The sequence below is a fragment of the Salmo trutta genome, chromosome 15, assembly GCF_901001165.1.
Source record: "Salmo trutta chromosome 15, fSalTru1.1, whole genome shotgun sequence".
Classification (NCBI taxonomy): domain Eukaryota; kingdom Metazoa; phylum Chordata; class Actinopteri; order Salmoniformes; family Salmonidae; genus Salmo; species Salmo trutta.
This window is the reverse complement of record NC_042971.1, coordinates 57263101-57279948: the sequence shown is the minus strand read 5'-3', so window position 1 is coordinate 57279948 and position 16848 is coordinate 57263101. Positions and strand designations below refer to the sequence as shown.

Below are 16848 nucleotides of genomic sequence, written 5' to 3'. Positions count from 1 at the left end.
AGTAGTGAGGTCTGCACAACACATCACCGGGGGCAAACTACATGCCCTCCAGGACACCTACACCACCCGATGTCACAGGAAGGCCAAAAAGATCATCAAGGACAACAACCACCCGAGCCACTGCCTGTTCACCCCGCTATCATCCAGAAGGTGAGGTCAGTACAGGTGCATCAAAGCTGGGACCGAGAGACTGAAAAACAGCTTCTATCTCAAGGCCATCAGACTGTTAAACAGCCATCACTAACATTGAGTGGCTGCTGCCAACATACTGACTCAAATCTCTAGCCACTTTAACAATTAAAAATTGGATGTAATAAATGTATCACTAGTCACTTTAAACAATGCCACTTTATATAATGTTTACATACCCGACAATACTCATCTCATATGTATATACTGTACTCTATACCATCTACTGCATCTTGCCTATGCCGTTCGACAATCGCTCATCCATATATTTATATGTACATATTCTTATTCATTCCTTTACACTTGTGTGTATAAGGTAGTTGTTGCGAAATTGTTAGATTACTTGTTAGATATTACTGCACGGTCGGAACTAGAAGCACAAGCATTTCGCTACACTTGCATTAACATCTGCTAACCATGTGTATGTGACCAATACAATTTGATTTGATCTATGTTGACACTGCCATGTTGATCTGAGCCTTGCTGTTGAAGAACCGCTACAGTGCCCGACTTCCGGCTGTCATAGATGCACCTCCCCCGACTTCACTCGCTGACTTAAACATACCCACATGCATGAAAACAAGTTGTCTCTTGTTGAATGACAACAAAGACTTTATTGAAGAATACCTACAGTTGACCAATCATTGACGAAGGGGCGTACACTTCGGCTCCGGAACTTCGGTTTGCCTCGAGAAAAAATGTTGTGTGACAGAACAGACGAAAAAACCCTTACCGAAGTCCAAAACGAACGTCATAATTTATGCACTTACTCTTGTGAAGTGTTTCTGCTGGGAAGCATATGTACATCGTTCGAACCTACCCATTATCTCTCCAAATTGTATTTTATGTTATTGTGATTTTTTATTCGGATCCTCAGTAGCTGAAGCAGCAGCTGTTCATCCTGGGGTCAACACAAAACATCACAAAATAAAAAACACTAATGTACCAGAACAGCAACACAAATTTAAACTAGGAACACAATGACTAAAGAACAATAGGCCTACGACTATTTTGTTCTAAATAAAAGGCTATAAATGCACATGGCATACCCTTATTTAGAAAACACCAAACAACAGAAAATAATGTGGTACATATCTAGGGTAAAGGGTATTATTAATTAAATTCCTACAGAGTAGGCAATAAAAACTCGTATTTCACCATATGCACAGATATCTGGGAAATGATGATGGGGATTAGGCTACTACAGCCAGCTCTGTAACGGAAAACAGTCCGTCTCCTGTGCACCTTCCCGGTTTCAGCAGGTCCAATGTACAGTATTTGAAGTTGAAATCTGATGAGGGATTAAATGGCAGCCAGCCAGGCAGTATTAACACTTGCTAACACGCTTTTCTATTTAACCCAGGCACCATACGAATTACATAAGAGTGTGTTAAACAATTCACAGGACACATTTCCTACTATGATATTTTTTTTCTTCTTCATGTAATGTGTTTTATTAATCACTGGACCTGAATAAGGTCAAGGCAGGAAATAGTCTATAGTGGGCTGGCTATACAAGCCAGGTGACCCGTTATACAAGTCAATGGAACAACTTCGAAATGTGACCTTTGAGAAACATGGATGAACGTCTAATTCTGATGTAAAACTGTGAGCGCGTGTAGCAGCCGGCCAAACAGTGCACGTCTTGGTGGATGTCAGCCCCAAAGCCCGCCAGGGTGCGCTATTATTCCTGACGTCGTTAGACTGGGGCTGTGTGGATGCGAGCGTCCTCGCCGTGTAGCGAGACGGAAGCCGTTTTCTCGTTATAAACTTCTTCCTCGTCAAGGTCTTCGAAAAAAGAGCTGATTTCAAGAGCCAAACTAGAACTGCTACAGGAGTCGTCCACAGTAGGCGATTGCACTTTTGCACACAGTGGATAGACTTGGCCACCAAGGGTGCGTGGAGAATTCCGCTCGAACAGAAGTTCTCTTGTCTCAACGCACAAATTTCAGTTTTATGGGAAGGACGTGCTGATTACAACAATAACATTGGAAAATGGTTCTACAAAGGATATTCCGGACGGTTATCATGGGACCTCCAGGTTCAGGGAAGGGCACAGTGTCGGGGCGCATAGTAAAACGTTTCGGATTAACGCATCTTTCAAGTGGAGACCTTTTGAGAGCCAACGTTAAAGCCCAAACAGGTAAGATTAGACCAGGCTGCAGTTCTAAACCTCTCCACATAAAGCAGATCATGGAAATGGCTGCTATGACTGATAAAAATAAGCAGAATTTGAAGTAATACATAGCCTGGTCAGTTTTCTCGAAGTAGTCAGATTGTTCCCACTTGCTTGTGTTAGGTGTTTCTCATGCATGAACAGCAGCAGTCGACACATTAGATTGCATAGATGTTGCTACCATGTTCAGACCCACTGGACACGGACGTCAATTCAACGTCTATTCCACGTTGGTTCAACGTCATTTCAATGAAATTACGTGGAAACAACGTTGATTCAACCAGTGTGTGGCCAGTTGGTAAGTTGTTGGTGTGTGATATTAATAATTGTAAAAAATAATCATTCATAAACTAAAATGAATATGAAAATATCGGATGCAATCAGATTATTTTGGATGTTATGCACAAAATGTAACAGGGAATAAACAAATTGTTATCCACAAGATGATGCAATGAAGCATGCGATGTCCTGAAAACGACGATGGTGGTTGGCTATTATCCGACTCCCCCTGGGAGAAGGATAAAGATCAAGAGTTAAACAAAATATTACTTTTTTCAAAGATTACAGAGATGGTAATATACCGATACCTTGCAAACAAAATTCTCCCCTTCAGTAAAAAAAAAAGTGTTTTTCTGGTCTGGCTATGATAAGAGAAACCGTTCAGTCCAGTTCCACAATCATATATCATATTCTTATCTTGATGCAAAAAGGAAGAGCATGACTGGAGACCCCGATCTCTTATTATTGCGAGGAAAGAAGAGTTGTTAAAAAAAAGTTTTATTTTGAAACAATTTATACAGCAGATCTACAGCTATAGTAGACCTGAGCTTTCTACGGTGAAGGTCATGTGGTATGTAACTCGTTATCACACTGCTCTAGGTCTTATCTTGACTGAAGTCCCATCAGATGTGAGGACCATCATAAACTGAGGAGTAGAAGATAGCAAACCACTGACTTTCAAGGACTTTGTTCACACTTCCCCTTGCTCCCTTTTTCCCCACTCTGGAATGATATGAAACACATAGAGGACTATAGAGTTCTTTCAGAACACCCACATTTTAAACATGACGAAAGACTTTGTTTTATTGCCCATACAATCTGTGATGTAGTTATCAGTTTAATAGTACATTTTTTAAAGTACGTACACACTTGGCACACAACAAGCCATGTGCCAAGTCCTCAAAGAATGTAAAGGTTCAAAGAATGCAAACCTGTATTTTTTTCAGTGTGGTGTGTAGCTTCTTTGTTCTAGCCTGAGATGAGCTCCACTGTGCACAGTAGGCTAGCATTCTATGCTGCTCCTTATATGGCCCAGGCCTCAAAACCTCCTCTCCCGACTGTTACAGAAATTATTTTCTGCTGTTGGAGTCAGACAAAGACTCAAACTTTTTTGGGGCCGGAGACCGCTTTTATGATAGAAAATGAATCAAGGACCCCCTCATAATCAGAACACAACTCGAGTGAGATGAAGAAATAGCATACAAGGAGTTATGACTTCGGCAGTGCATTGCCCTCGGGCTCTGAGAATTAACATTTCAAAGACCCGCCTCTTGGCATTGGAGAGAACATTTTGTACTTTTCAAGCTAATTTCCTGCAGTTCTACAAATTTTTACATGAGGCAGAGAGAACTTTGCAGTTCTAATCATTTATTGTATTTTTTATTTAACCTTTATTTAACTAGGCACGTCAGTTAAGAACAAATTATTATTTACAATGAACGCTGGGCCAATTGTGCACCGCCCTATGGGACTCTCAATCACGGCCGGTTGTGATACAGCCTGGAATCGAACCAGGGTATCTGTAGTGATGCCTCTAGCACTGAGATGCTGTGCCTTAGACCGCTGCGTTACTCGGGAGCCCCCAAAGCTAATTTAAAGCTTAAATTACAGTGTGTTTATGTAAAAAAAAAATAGAAGAACAAGAATGTAGAATACATGAAGTATTCAGTTAAAGATTCAATTGGTGGAGTACTGTGGATACCAATATTCATGTGAGCCTCCGAAAACATAAATTGTGGATTCATAATATTACATTGTATTGTATTAACTTATTCCACAGATCGCTCGGCCAAAACATTTTAAGTTGTTGTTAGTCATATTCATTTAAAAAAATTAGATCGAATCCCCAAGCTGCCAAGGAAAAACTGTCCTTCTGCCCCTGAACAAGGCAGTTAACCCACTGTTCCTAGGCCGTCATTGTAAATAAGTATTTGTTCTTAACTGACTTGCCTAGTTAAACAAAGAGGAAAAAAAGAAATACCTCAGACCCCACTTTGAGAACCCCTGAATTAAAGGGAAAAAGGCCAAGGAGAAAACTAATTCTGGCCTGGAATAATCTACTAAAGTTTTTATAAACCTATTAGAAATATAGTTTATTTCAGTACATATCGTAATCCATTGGGGTGATTTTGTCAGTCTTTTCTTGATTTGGTAAAGATACAGGATATTTTTGTCTTTAATGTACATGTTATATAAGATATAAACTATATTCTGGACAGGATAAGATTTGGTAGAATATGTTCTCAGAGAATGCATAATAAAGATGACAGAGCTGAGCTCTTTGTGTTCCTGTATATCTTCTTCTGGCAGAGCAGGAAACTATATATGACAGCTTTGTGTTTTATCCTTTCAGAACTGGGTCTTCTGACATGATAATTAAAAGTTAAGATCACAGCTCTGATCCTTGTGTTATTCTGTCTCCTCTCCTGGCAGAGCTGGGTCTTAGCTCAATGTTGCTCTGTGTGTCTCCTCTCCTGTCAGAGCTGGGTCTTCTGATGAAGTGCATAATGTGTACATGTTTAAATACTAAAGATGACAGCTCTGATCTTTATGTTCCACCGTGAATTCTTGCAGAGCTGGGTCTTCTGATGAAGTCATGCATCGATCAGGGTCAGCTGGTACCTGATGACGTCATCTCCCGTCTCATCCTGACAGAGATGAGGAGCATAGAGAAGAGCAGCTGGCTGCTGGACGGTAAGCAGTAAGCACCTGCACCACACGCATTACGCCAACAGAGAGCGAGAGGGAGGATGACAATGGGGAAAGATAGAGAAAGGTTGTATCAAAGGGGAATATAGGTCGGACTTAAACGATGAAGTGTGTCGGAGGCTGCAGCATTACCGCTAGACCAGCCAGGCCACCCATCACTCAGATTTAGACACATCAACATAGACAAGGCAATAGGCATATGTTTTAAAAAGGCATTCAAGTACACTTCAGACACCTTCAAGTGAGTAGGAATATGCTTTGGATTTGTTTCTAAGAAACATTTACATTATTTGAACAGCTTGCTGCTGAACAGTAAGCAGCACCTGCACTCATTAAGCTATTCTTGATAATGGCTGTCGTTTTACGGGCTCCTAATCAACTGTGCTATTTTTACTTTTTTTTGTTGCATTGTTTGCATCTTATTTTGTACATAAATTTGCTGCTACCGTCTCTTATGACCGAAAAGAGCTTCTGGACATGAGAACAGATTACTCACTACGAACTGGACAAAGATTTTTTCTTTAATGAGTCCGACACAAAGGATATACTGCTTTCCGGAGAACAGGCCCAAATCCCTGTCATTAGCGTGAAGAAAGGGGCGGAGATACCGAGGGAGAAGGCCGGGGTGCCTTGTTAGGATTTGCAGGCGAGTGAGTAAATTGCCATTACGATTCTATTGGCCAACATGGAATCACTGGAAAACAAACTTGATGATCTACGGTCGAGCTTATCCTATCTACGGGACATAAAAAACTGTAATATCTTATGTTTCACTGAGTTGTGGCTGAACAACGACACGGATAATATAGAGCTGGCTGGGTTTTCCGTGCACCGGTAGGACAAAGCAGCTACGTCTGGTAAGAAGAGGAGCGGGGGTGTGTGTCTATTTGTCAATAACTGCTGGTGCGCGATGTCTCATGTTAAAGAAGTCTCTAGGTATTGCTTGTCTGAGGTAGATTACCTCATGATAAGCTCTACCAAGAGAGATCTCATCTATATTATTCATAGCTGTCTATTTACCACCACAAACTGATGCTGGCAATAAGACCACCTCAGTCACCAGCTTCATCATTAAGTGTATTGACGACGTCGTCCCCACAGTGACCGTACGTACAAATCCCAACCAGAAGCCATGGATTACAGACAACATCTGCACCGAGCTAAAGGCTAGAGCTGCCGCTTTCAAGGAGCGGCACACTAATCCGGACCTATATAAGACATCTCGCTATGCCCTCCGACGAACCATCAAACAGGCAAAGCTTCAATACAGGACTACAATTGAATCTTACTACACTGGTTCTGTCACTTGTCAGATGTGGCATGGCTTGCAAACTATTATAGACTACAAAGGGAAACCGAGCTGCCCAGTGACGCGAGCCTACCAGACAAGCTAAATGCCTTCTATGCTCGCTTTGAGGCAAGCAACACTGAATCATGCATGAGAGCACCAGCTGTTCCGGACGACTGTGTGATCATGCTCTCCATAGCTGATGTGAGCAAGACTTTTTAAACAGGTCAACATTCACAAGGCCGCGGAGCCAGACGGATTACCAGGGCGTGTACTCAGAGCGTGTGCAGACCAACTGGCAAGTGTCTTCACTGACATTTTCAACCTCTCCCTGACCGAGTCTAATACCTACACGTTTCAAGCAGACCACCATAGTCCCTGTGCCCAAGAATGCGAAGGTAACCTGCCGAAATGACTACCGCCCAGTAGCACTCACGTCGGTAGCCATGAAGTGCTTTGAAAGGCAGGCTCACATCAACACCATCATGCGCGGAAACCCTAGACCCACTCCAATTCGCATACCACCCCAACAGATCCACAGATGATGCAATCTCAATCGCACTCAACACTGTCCTTTCCCACATGAACAAAAGGAACACCTATGTGAGAATGCTGTTCATTGACTACAGCTCAGCGTTCAACACCATAGTGCCTACAAAGCTCATCACTAAACACCTCCCTCTGCAACTGGATCCTGGACTTCCTAACGGGCCACGCCCAGGTAGTAAGGGTAGGCAACATATCTGCCACACTGATCCTCAACACCAGGGCCCCTCAAGGGTGCATGCTTATTCCCCTCCTATGCTCTTTGTCACCCACGACTGCGTGGCCAAGCACGACTCCAACACCACCATTAAGTTTGCTGACGACACAACAGTGGTAGGCCTGATCACTAACAACGATGAGACAGCCTATAGTGAGCAGGTCAGAGACCTGGCAGTGTGGTGCCAGGACAACAACCTCTCCCTCAATGTGAGCAAGACAAAGGAGATGATCGTGGACTACAGGAAAAGGAGGGCTGAACAGGCCCCCATTACATTGACGGGACTGTAGTGGAGCGGGTCGAGAGTTTCAATTTCCTTGGTGTCCATATCACTAACAAACTATCATGGTCCAAACACACCAAGACAGTCGTGAAGAGGGCACTGAAAAGGAGACTGAAAAGATTTGGCAGGGGTACCCATATCCTCAAAACATTCTACAGCTGCACCATCGAGAGCTTCCTGACCAGTTGCATCCCCACTTGGAATGGCAACTGCTTGCATCCCCGCTTGGTATGGCAACTGCTCGGTAAGGCGCTACAGAGGGTAGTGCGTACAGCCCAATACATCATTGGGCCAAGCTTCCTGCCAACCAGGACCTATATTTTTCTTTAACTTTTTTATTTCACCATTCTTTAACCAGGTAGGCCAGTTGAGAACAAGTTCTCATTTACAACTGCGACCTGGCCAAGATGAAGCAAAGCAGTGCGACACAAACAACACAGAGTTATACATGGGATAAACAAACGTACAGTCAATAACACAATAGAAAAGGCTATATACAGTGTGTGCAAATGAGGTAAGATAAGGGAGGTAAGGCAATAAATAGGCCATAGTGGCGAAATAATTACAATTTAGCAATTAAACACTGGAGTGATAGATGTGCAGAAGATGAATGTGCAAGTTGAGATACTGGGGTGCAAAGGAGCAAAAAACATATATAACAGAATGGGGATGAGGTAGTTGGATGGGCTATTTACAGATGGGCTATGTACAGCTGCAGTGATCTGTGAGCTGCTCTGACAGCTGGTGCTTAAAGTTAGAGAGGGAACTATGAGTCTCCAGCTTCAGTGATTTTTGCAATTTGTTCCAGTCATTGGCAGCAGAGAACTGGAAGGAAAGGCGGCCAAAGTAGGAATTGGCTTTGGGGGTGACCAGTGAAATATACCTGCTGGAGCGCGTGCTACGGCTGGATGCTGCTATGGTGACCAGTGAGCTGAGATAAGGCGGGGCTTTACCTAGCAAAGCCTTATAGATGACCTAGAGCCAGTGGGTTTGGCGACGAATATATGAAGCGAGGGCCAGCTAATGAGAGCATACAGGTCGCAGTGGTGGGTAGTATATGGGGCTTTGGTGAAAAAATGGATGGCACTGTGATAGACTGCATCCAATTTGCTGAGTAGAGTGTTGGAGGCTATTTTGTAAATGACATCACCGAAGTCAAGGATCGGTAGGATAGTCAGTTTTACAAGGGTATGTTTGGCAGCATGAGTGAAGGATGCTTTGTTGCGAAATAGGAACCCGATTCTCGATTTAATTTTGGATTGGAGATGCTTAATGTGAGTCTGGAAGGAGAGTTTACAATCTAACCAGACACCTAGGTATTTGTAACCGTCCAGAGTAGTGATGCTGGACGGGCGGACAGGTGCGAGCAGCGATCGGTTGAAGAGCATGCATTTAGTTTTACTTGCATTTAAGAGCAGTTGGAGGCCACGGAAGGAGAGTTGTATGGCAGGGAAGCTCGTCAACACAGTGTCCAGAGAAGGGCCAGAAGTATACAGAATGGTGTCGTCTGCATACTGCAAGAGGTCCGGACAACACCCTCTGTTTTGACACACTGAACTCTGTCTGAGAAGTAGTTGGTAAACCAGGAGAGGCAATCATTTGAGAAACGAAGGCTGTTGAGTCTGCCAATAAGAATGTGGTGATTGACAGAGTCTAAAGCCTTGGCCAGGTCAATGAATACAGCTACACAGTATTGTCTCTTATCGATGGTGGTTATGATATCGTTTAGGAGCTTGAGCGTGGCTGAGGTGCACCAGCTCGGAAACCAGATTGCATAGCGGAGAAGGTATGGTGGGATTCGAAATCGTCGGTGATCTGTTTGTTAACTTGGTTTTCGAAGACCTTAGAAAGGCAGGGTAAGATAGATATAGGTCTGTAACAGTTTGGGTCTAGAGTGTGGGGGATGATCGCGGCAGCTTTCCAATCTTTGGGGATCTCAGACGATACGAAAGAGAGGTTGAACAGGCTAGTAATAGGGGTTGCAACAATTGTGGCGGATAATTTTAGAAAGAGAGGGTCCAGATTGTCTAGCCCGGCTGATTTGTAGGGGTCCAGATTTTGCAGCTCTTTCAGAACATCAGCTATCTGGATTTGGGTGAAGGAGAAATTAGGGAGGCTTGGGCAAGTTGCTGTGGGTGGTGCAGGGCTATTGACCGGGGTAGGAGGAAGGCTGAAAAAATTGTCAGACTCCAGTCACCAATATCACAAATGATATGTGATGCTAGGCGGATGGACTATCAGATCAATTTGTGTTCAGCCTGGCCCAAGGCGGTTTTCCATTTCAAAATAGCTGTCAAAGTGGGAGATAATGGCAAATAGTACAGTCATGCATGCATCATGTTAAAGGGATACTTTGGGATTTTGGTAATGAGGCCCTTCATCTAGTACCCCAGAGTCAGATGCACTATTGGATACCATTTTTATGTCTCTGTGTCCAGGGACAGCCTGCTCATTAAGCAGGATTAGGTGGTCGCTAAACTGACCAAGACGCACCTTTCTCTCAACCAGTGGCATATGGGCTTTTTAGGTGAGTGCTGATGCCACTCTATGATAAGCAATGCCCACTTTGTCAAAGGCAAGGACACAAAATATTGCTATTGTCCATTCCCAGCGCGCCTCTCCAGGGTGCTGTTGAAGAGACACATTGTAACAATGTACCCTGAGAGTCGGGAAGCAAGTTCAGGGAGTGAATACATATAATAAATAAACAAAACAAGAAACACGAACAGCGCACCGACATGGAACAGCAACAATAACGACTGGGGAAGAAACCAAAGGGAGTGAGATAGATAGATATAATATATAGATATGGGCAGGTAATCAAGGGGGTGATGGAGTCCAGGTGAGTGTCATTATGCGTGGAATGCTGGTGACAGGTGTGTGCCATAACGAGCAGCCTGGTGACATAGAGGCCAGAGAAGGAGCACATGTGACAGTACACCCTCCCTGACCAAGATGCGACTCCAGCCACAGGACACCGACCAAGACAACGAGGCATGGCAGCCTGTCGAGCCCACTGAGGCAGGGGAACCCGACAAACCAGCTGAGGCCTCCCAGGTAGCTCTGGTTTGGACACCCGGACCCGACATCACCTCCAACAACAAAACAAAACAAACATTCCCCGATGCTTCCCTTTGTTGAGTCGTCATTCTGTAACGATGTATGCTGAGAGTCGGGAAGCAAGTTCAGGGAGTGACTACATTTAATAAATAAATTAACAAAACACCACAGAGGAACTCTAGTCAGTGACTATTGGGTTCTTGGTCAACTCCCTGACCAAGGCCCTTCTCCCCCAATTGCTCAGTTTGGCTGGGCGGCCAGCTCTAGGAAGAGTTTTGGTGGTTCCAAACTTCTTCCATTTAAGAATATTGGAAGCCACTGTGGTCTTGGGGACCTTCAATGCTGCAGACATTTTTTGGTACACTTCCCCCAGATCTGTGCCTCGACACAATCCTGTCTTGGAGCTCTACAGACAATTCCTTCGACCTCATGGCTTGGTTTTTGCTCTAACATGCACTGTCAACTGTGGGACCTTATATAGAAAGGTGTGTGCCTTTCCAAATCATGTCCAATCAATTTGAATTTACCACAGGTGGACTCCAATCAAGTTGTAGAAACATCTCAATGATGGTCAATGGAAACAGGATGCTCCTGAGGTCAAAATTCAAGTCTCATAGCAAAGGGTCTGAATACTTATGTTAAGGTATTTTCTTTTCTTATACATTTGCAAAATGTTCTTTGTCATTATGGGGTAGTGTGTGTGTGTGTGTGTGTGTGTATTGCTGAGGATTTAAAAAAAAAAATGTAATCCATTTCAGAATAAGGCTATAACGTAACAAAATGTGGAAAAAGTAAAGGGGTCTGAATACTTTCTGAAGGCACTGTAAGTAGGGGTAAAGTGACTATTCATAGATAATAAACAGCGAATAACATTTGAATAATTGTTCAGCAGTCTCATGGCTTGGGGGTAGAAGCTGTTTAGGAGCCTTTTGGACCTAGACTTGGCCCTTCGGTACCGCTTGCCGTGCGGTAGCAGAGAGAACAGTCTAAGTGTACTGGAGTCTTTGACAATTTTTGGGCCTTCCTCTGACACCGCCTAGTATATAGGTCCTGGATGGCAGGAAGCTTGGCCCCGGTGATGTACTGGGCCGTTCGCACTACCCTCTGTAGCGCCTTACGGTCGGAAGCCGAGCAGTTGCCATACCAGGCGGTGATGCAACCGATCAGGGTGCTCTAGATGGTGCAGCTGTAGAACTTTTTGAGGTTCTGGGGACCCATGCCAAATCTTTTCAGTCTCCTGAGGGGGAAATGGCGTTGTCGTGCCCTCTTCACGACTGTCTTGGTGTGTTTTGGACCATGATAGTTTGTTGGTGATGTGGACACCAAGGAACTTGAAACGCATTGGAGAAGAAGGTACGAGGAAAGGGACCTTGGACCTTCTCCACCTATACGGTTAAGAAGGAGAGATGATAGGAATCGCAGAAAGATAAATTGGAAAAGAGCCATGTCTCTGGGCCTCTACTTTGCTGTCAGGGTTCCCCCTTGGGAAGATTGTGAACATAAAACTCTAGAATGGACATTCTCAAGCTATGAAGGTTTATAACATCATCCACTCTAGTGTATTATATATCTCTATGGTTACACTGGTCTCTCCTGTCTGGAAGGGTTCCCCCGCACCGTGGCTCAGGCGGAGACTCTAGACAGCGTGTGCAGTGTGGACACAGTCATCAACATTGACGTTCCTTTCCAGACCATCAAACAGAGACTGACCTCTCGCTGGCTCCACCTGCCCAGCGGACGCGTCTACAACATCGACTTCAACCCACCGAAGATCTCTGTAAGTATAGTCTGAGTCACAGATGTATTTGACGGCTAGATACTACTGAGCTATATTGAAGCTTCTGCTCCAAATGTATGTGGCCAAGTTTTAACACACAGGCCTTATTACGACATAATTCAAATTATTACACATGTAATAACCATGTAACAGAATAGTAAAAACACACTTATACACTATTTTTTTAAACAATTTGATAAGACCGCTTTATTGTTCCATCTCTCCCACCACACAGTTGCTCTTGTTGTTAGCTAGCTTTAGCTGCTCTTGTCGTTAGCTAGCTTTAGCTGAATGTCAAGCTGCTCTTTCACCATGCAACAACCTGACAGCGCCTGGCTCCCTTACAAGTCAATCATGCTGTCAAAATATGGGTATTAAAATTGTAAAAAACGATCCTGGAACGTTAAAGTAGGGCACAGACTGCATGTACCTGCGGCCTGAGAGATTTAGAGGAGAAAGAGACAGATGGCAGAAGAAGGGATTAGACAGATAAACAACCTTGCATCCCAAATGACACCCTATTCCCTATATAGTGCACTACTTTTGACCAGAGCACTATGGCCTTTACAGGGAATAGGGTGCCATTTCTGAACGCATCCAGGGTGGCATTTGTTTGCTGTGGTAATCCAAGTGGGGACCTTTGCTCTCCTCCTTGCAATTAAACTGGAGCAAACAAGACATTGTTAGCACACCTGGGTTCAAATACTATTTGGAATAATTTCAAATACTTTAGCTGTGTTTGATTGAATTTGCCTGGCGCAATGAAACCAATAGAAAAGGTCCTAAAATTGCAAACCCTGCCCACCTGGCACTCCAAACAGGCTGAAGCACATGCACAAAGCATTACGATTTAAAATTGGTGGTTGCATGGGGAATTAGGAGCGTTTAAAAGAGCAGCTTGATATTTAGCTAAAGCTAGCTAATGACAAGAGCGACTGTTCTTGACCATGTAAAGAACACTGAATTAAATCTCCTTCACCTCTCCCTGCAGCTTTCTGTATTCTGCTCTTTAGAGTCTGTGCATTGTGAGCCTGTGCATTATACCTGTGTTAGTGTTGTTTTTTTTGCAATTACAAACATGCTGGTAGGAGGTTGAATGCAATTTGAATAATAAGACTTTCAGGTTAAACATTTACCTACAGTAGTGTTTGTATTCCAACGTGTTGAGTCTGAGAGGACTAATGCTTCATACAATAGAGGTGCAAATGTAGTAAAAAAGCAGCGTTTCACGTGAATTGTGCAAACAGGATGAAACTTCAGTAGATGACAATCTCTTACTAATCTTTGCACTTCAGAGGCTGCTTGATCTGGGAGGGAGGTGTATATGGTCTACTCTCTTTCTCAAGGGTCTGTTCACGCTTGCTTTCTGCTAACCATACAGGTTTCTGCATGAATGTTCAGTTCCCCCTCCATGCATTTCTTAGAACAGGCAGCACTGGTTTAGGCTTTGGTGTTTACACTTTACATACCATACCACTATGTCAGTATGTTGGACTACTACGTCCAATATTTATTTGTTATTTAACCTTTGTTTAACTAGGCAAGTCAGTTAAGAACAAATTCTTATTTACAATGACGGCCTAGGAACAATGGGTTAACTGCCTTGTTCAGGGGCAACTCGGGGATTCGATCTAGCAACCTTTCGGTTACTGGCCCAACGCTCTAACCACTAGGCTATATACCTCAGTGTAGCTCAGTTTGTGTAAGATCCTAGCAACGCCAGGACCGTGGGTTTGATTCCTGCTTGGGCCACCTATATGGAAATGTATGCACGCACCATTGTAAATTGCTTTGGATAAAAGTATCTGTTAAATGGCATATGTTAACACACTCACTGTTTGGTCTGTTTTGGTTGCCCTCCTGGCTACAGGGCCTCGATGACGTCACTGGAGAGCCTCTGATTCAGAGAGACGATGACACACCAGAGACCATCACCAGGAGGCTGAAGTCCTACGAGATCCAGACACAACCCGTGTTGGAGTACTACAGGTAAGGTCCCAAACCTGAGCTATATATATACATGCATACATACACACACACATATATATATATATATATATATATATATATATATATATATATATATATATATATATATATATATATATATATATATATATATATATACCTTTTAGCTTTTATATTCATTATTATATAAGCTGTAACTGTGTAATAACGTTGCAGTTTATCTTCTTACATCATAGGCTTTAAGGCTTATCTGCCCTTTCGAAGTTGGGTCATAACAAATGGACATTAATCTCAACTAGACATTGTGCATGACTGAATGTCAGGATTGATTCATATCACATCTATTTCTGTGGCCAATTAAAGAAGGAAAACATTAGTCAAGAGCTCCTGTGTACATAGGATGTTAAAAGCATCCAAGTTATTTATAAGATGGCTTCTGGGGCTCTTTGTCACTGGTAACTGGACAACGGGAAGAGAACTCTGAATTAACCCTACTACAGGGGCCGGTCTGAGAACTGAAATAGCTTGGGACTGTAACAGAGGATTCAGGCTCAGACAGAAGATCAGACAGTGAATTCATTCCAGTGATTTCCACATTCATTTTGCAATGGAATGCGGAAATATGTGTTGTTACTGGAGACAATCAGGGAGTACCTACCTGTTTCAAAACTACTGCTTATGTTTATTATGATGACTGTCATGAGGTACTAATATATGTTTCTACCAACAGGAGCAAAGGGATGTTGGAGACATTCTCAGGAACGGAAACCAACAAGATCTGGCCTCACATTCAGGCATTTCTGTCCAAAAAACTCTTCCCCCAAAATGAAAAGGTTGTTGGGAAAGCCTAGAATCCACTCTGGGAATGGATGGATTAGTTTACCACAATTTAAATGGAACTCAACTCTTTGGTCCAAACCATAGCAGTATCTCTGTGCCTATATAAGACCATGCCACTTAGTACAACATATTGTAGTTGGATGAGGACCACTTGTTCAACCAATGTCACATTCTATCTCTGTTCATTCCATATGTAGCCTGATCCCAGATCTGTTTATGCTGTCTTGCCAACTCCTATGGTCACTGTCAAGCTAAACATCGATCGTAGGAGTTGGCAAGACCGCACAAACGGATCTGGGACCAGGGTACTCCATATGTAACTTGTTGCCAGGTGATGTGGTTGTGTGTGTGTGTGTGTGTGTGTGTGTGGACAGGACATGGCTTGAGGGTAAAGTGCCATTATGTGAAGTGGTCTTGAATTAATCAATGTTTGTAGGGCCAAGTGCCTGTTGTTGACTGTACTTTATCATGTAGTAGTTTTTAAATGATCGAAAATGTGAATCACCATGCAATTAATACATTAAAAAAAATAGTGATTTTATGCCTATGACTGACGACACTGATTGTAGGGAAACATTTGTCACCATTTTAAGCTGACATTTTAAATTGTTAGCATGGTTCAAGTGAAACGTAGCAATATTACCATAGTAACCACGTTTCCGTCCAGTTTTATTTGAGTGAAGTCATATCGTATAAAATGAAATACAATTATCACGACAGCTGTGATGGAAACAGGTTTCGGTGTGATTTTGAAAATGCTGACAGATAATTTGTTGGTTCTACATGGTGGGATTTTGTGTCAGTAAAATGTATTATGCGGTAAATAGTAGTGGAAATGTCTATATGCGCAAATATTGATATAATAACCATATCAAAGTACATTTGGAGTCACGCGATGATATAGCGTGTGACACTACAACTCAGGAAACCACACAGTTCATTAGGCTACAGATGAAATAAGTTGCACGATGATAAGCTTGATGCTGCTTTCCAATAAATATCGAGGGTCTTAATCTGGTGACATGGTGATCGATGCGTGACTGCCGTTTGACAAATACAAAAACTCTGATCCATAATAATCTCATGTAGATAGCCAACCTGCACAGCCTACCCACATTGTATATAGGAGATGTGGACTAGGTCACAGGTGCCAAGACCAGAGTAGGCACATTTCCTATCTAACGCAATAGTTTGTGATTTTTATTCAGTACATTGTGTACACTACGTCATCACTCACTGATTTTTATACGGATTCTAAAATTTTCACATGAAAATCTGTCGCCAGTTGGATAGAAACCTAACAAGTGAGATTTTATTTGAAAAGCTGTAACTAGCTGATGCCTGGTTGTAATAATTATATAATATACAGTGTACAAAACATTAGGAATGCCTTCAAAATATTGAGTTGCACCCCCCCTCCTCGACACATCCTAACTTGACTTTATCTGTTAAAGACTCTGCATCAAAACTCAATAGTACAGTGTCTTCTCTGTTTCACCACGCTCTCCACTGGGTC

General features: G+C 42.9%; 1 protein-coding gene across 1 annotated transcript; it reads left to right on the top strand.

The window, feature by feature from the left end:
- Window positions 1-1845: 1845 nt before the first annotated feature.
- On the top strand, window positions 1846-15873 carry LOC115149430 (GTP:AMP phosphotransferase AK3, mitochondrial). Its single transcript, XM_029692276.1, has 5 exons — window positions 1846-2332; window positions 5219-5338; window positions 12352-12524; window positions 14395-14513; window positions 15223-15873. The coding sequence occupies exons 1-5, from the start codon at window positions 2185-2187 to the stop codon at window positions 15341-15343; spliced, it is 681 nt and encodes a 226-aa protein (XP_029548136.1). The 5' UTR covers window positions 1846-2184; the 3' UTR covers window positions 15344-15873.
- The last annotated feature ends 975 nt before the right edge of the window (window positions 15874-16848 follow it).

What these genes read in the sequence shown, in the direction of transcription:
- LOC115149430 (XM_029692276.1), top strand. Translation starts at nt 2,185, where the DNA reads ATGGTTCTACAAAGGATATTCCGGACGGTTATCATGGGACCTCCAGGT. An exon ending in CAACGTTAAAGCCCAAACAG is followed by an intron (nt 2,333 to 5,218) that starts GTAAGATTAGAC and finishes GAATTCTTGCAG; the next exon opens with AGCTGGGTCTTCTGATGAAG. An exon ending in TCAACCCACCGAAGATCTCT is followed by an intron (nt 12,525 to 14,394) that starts GTAAGTATAGTC and finishes TCCTGGCTACAG; the next exon opens with GGCCTCGATGACGTCACTGG.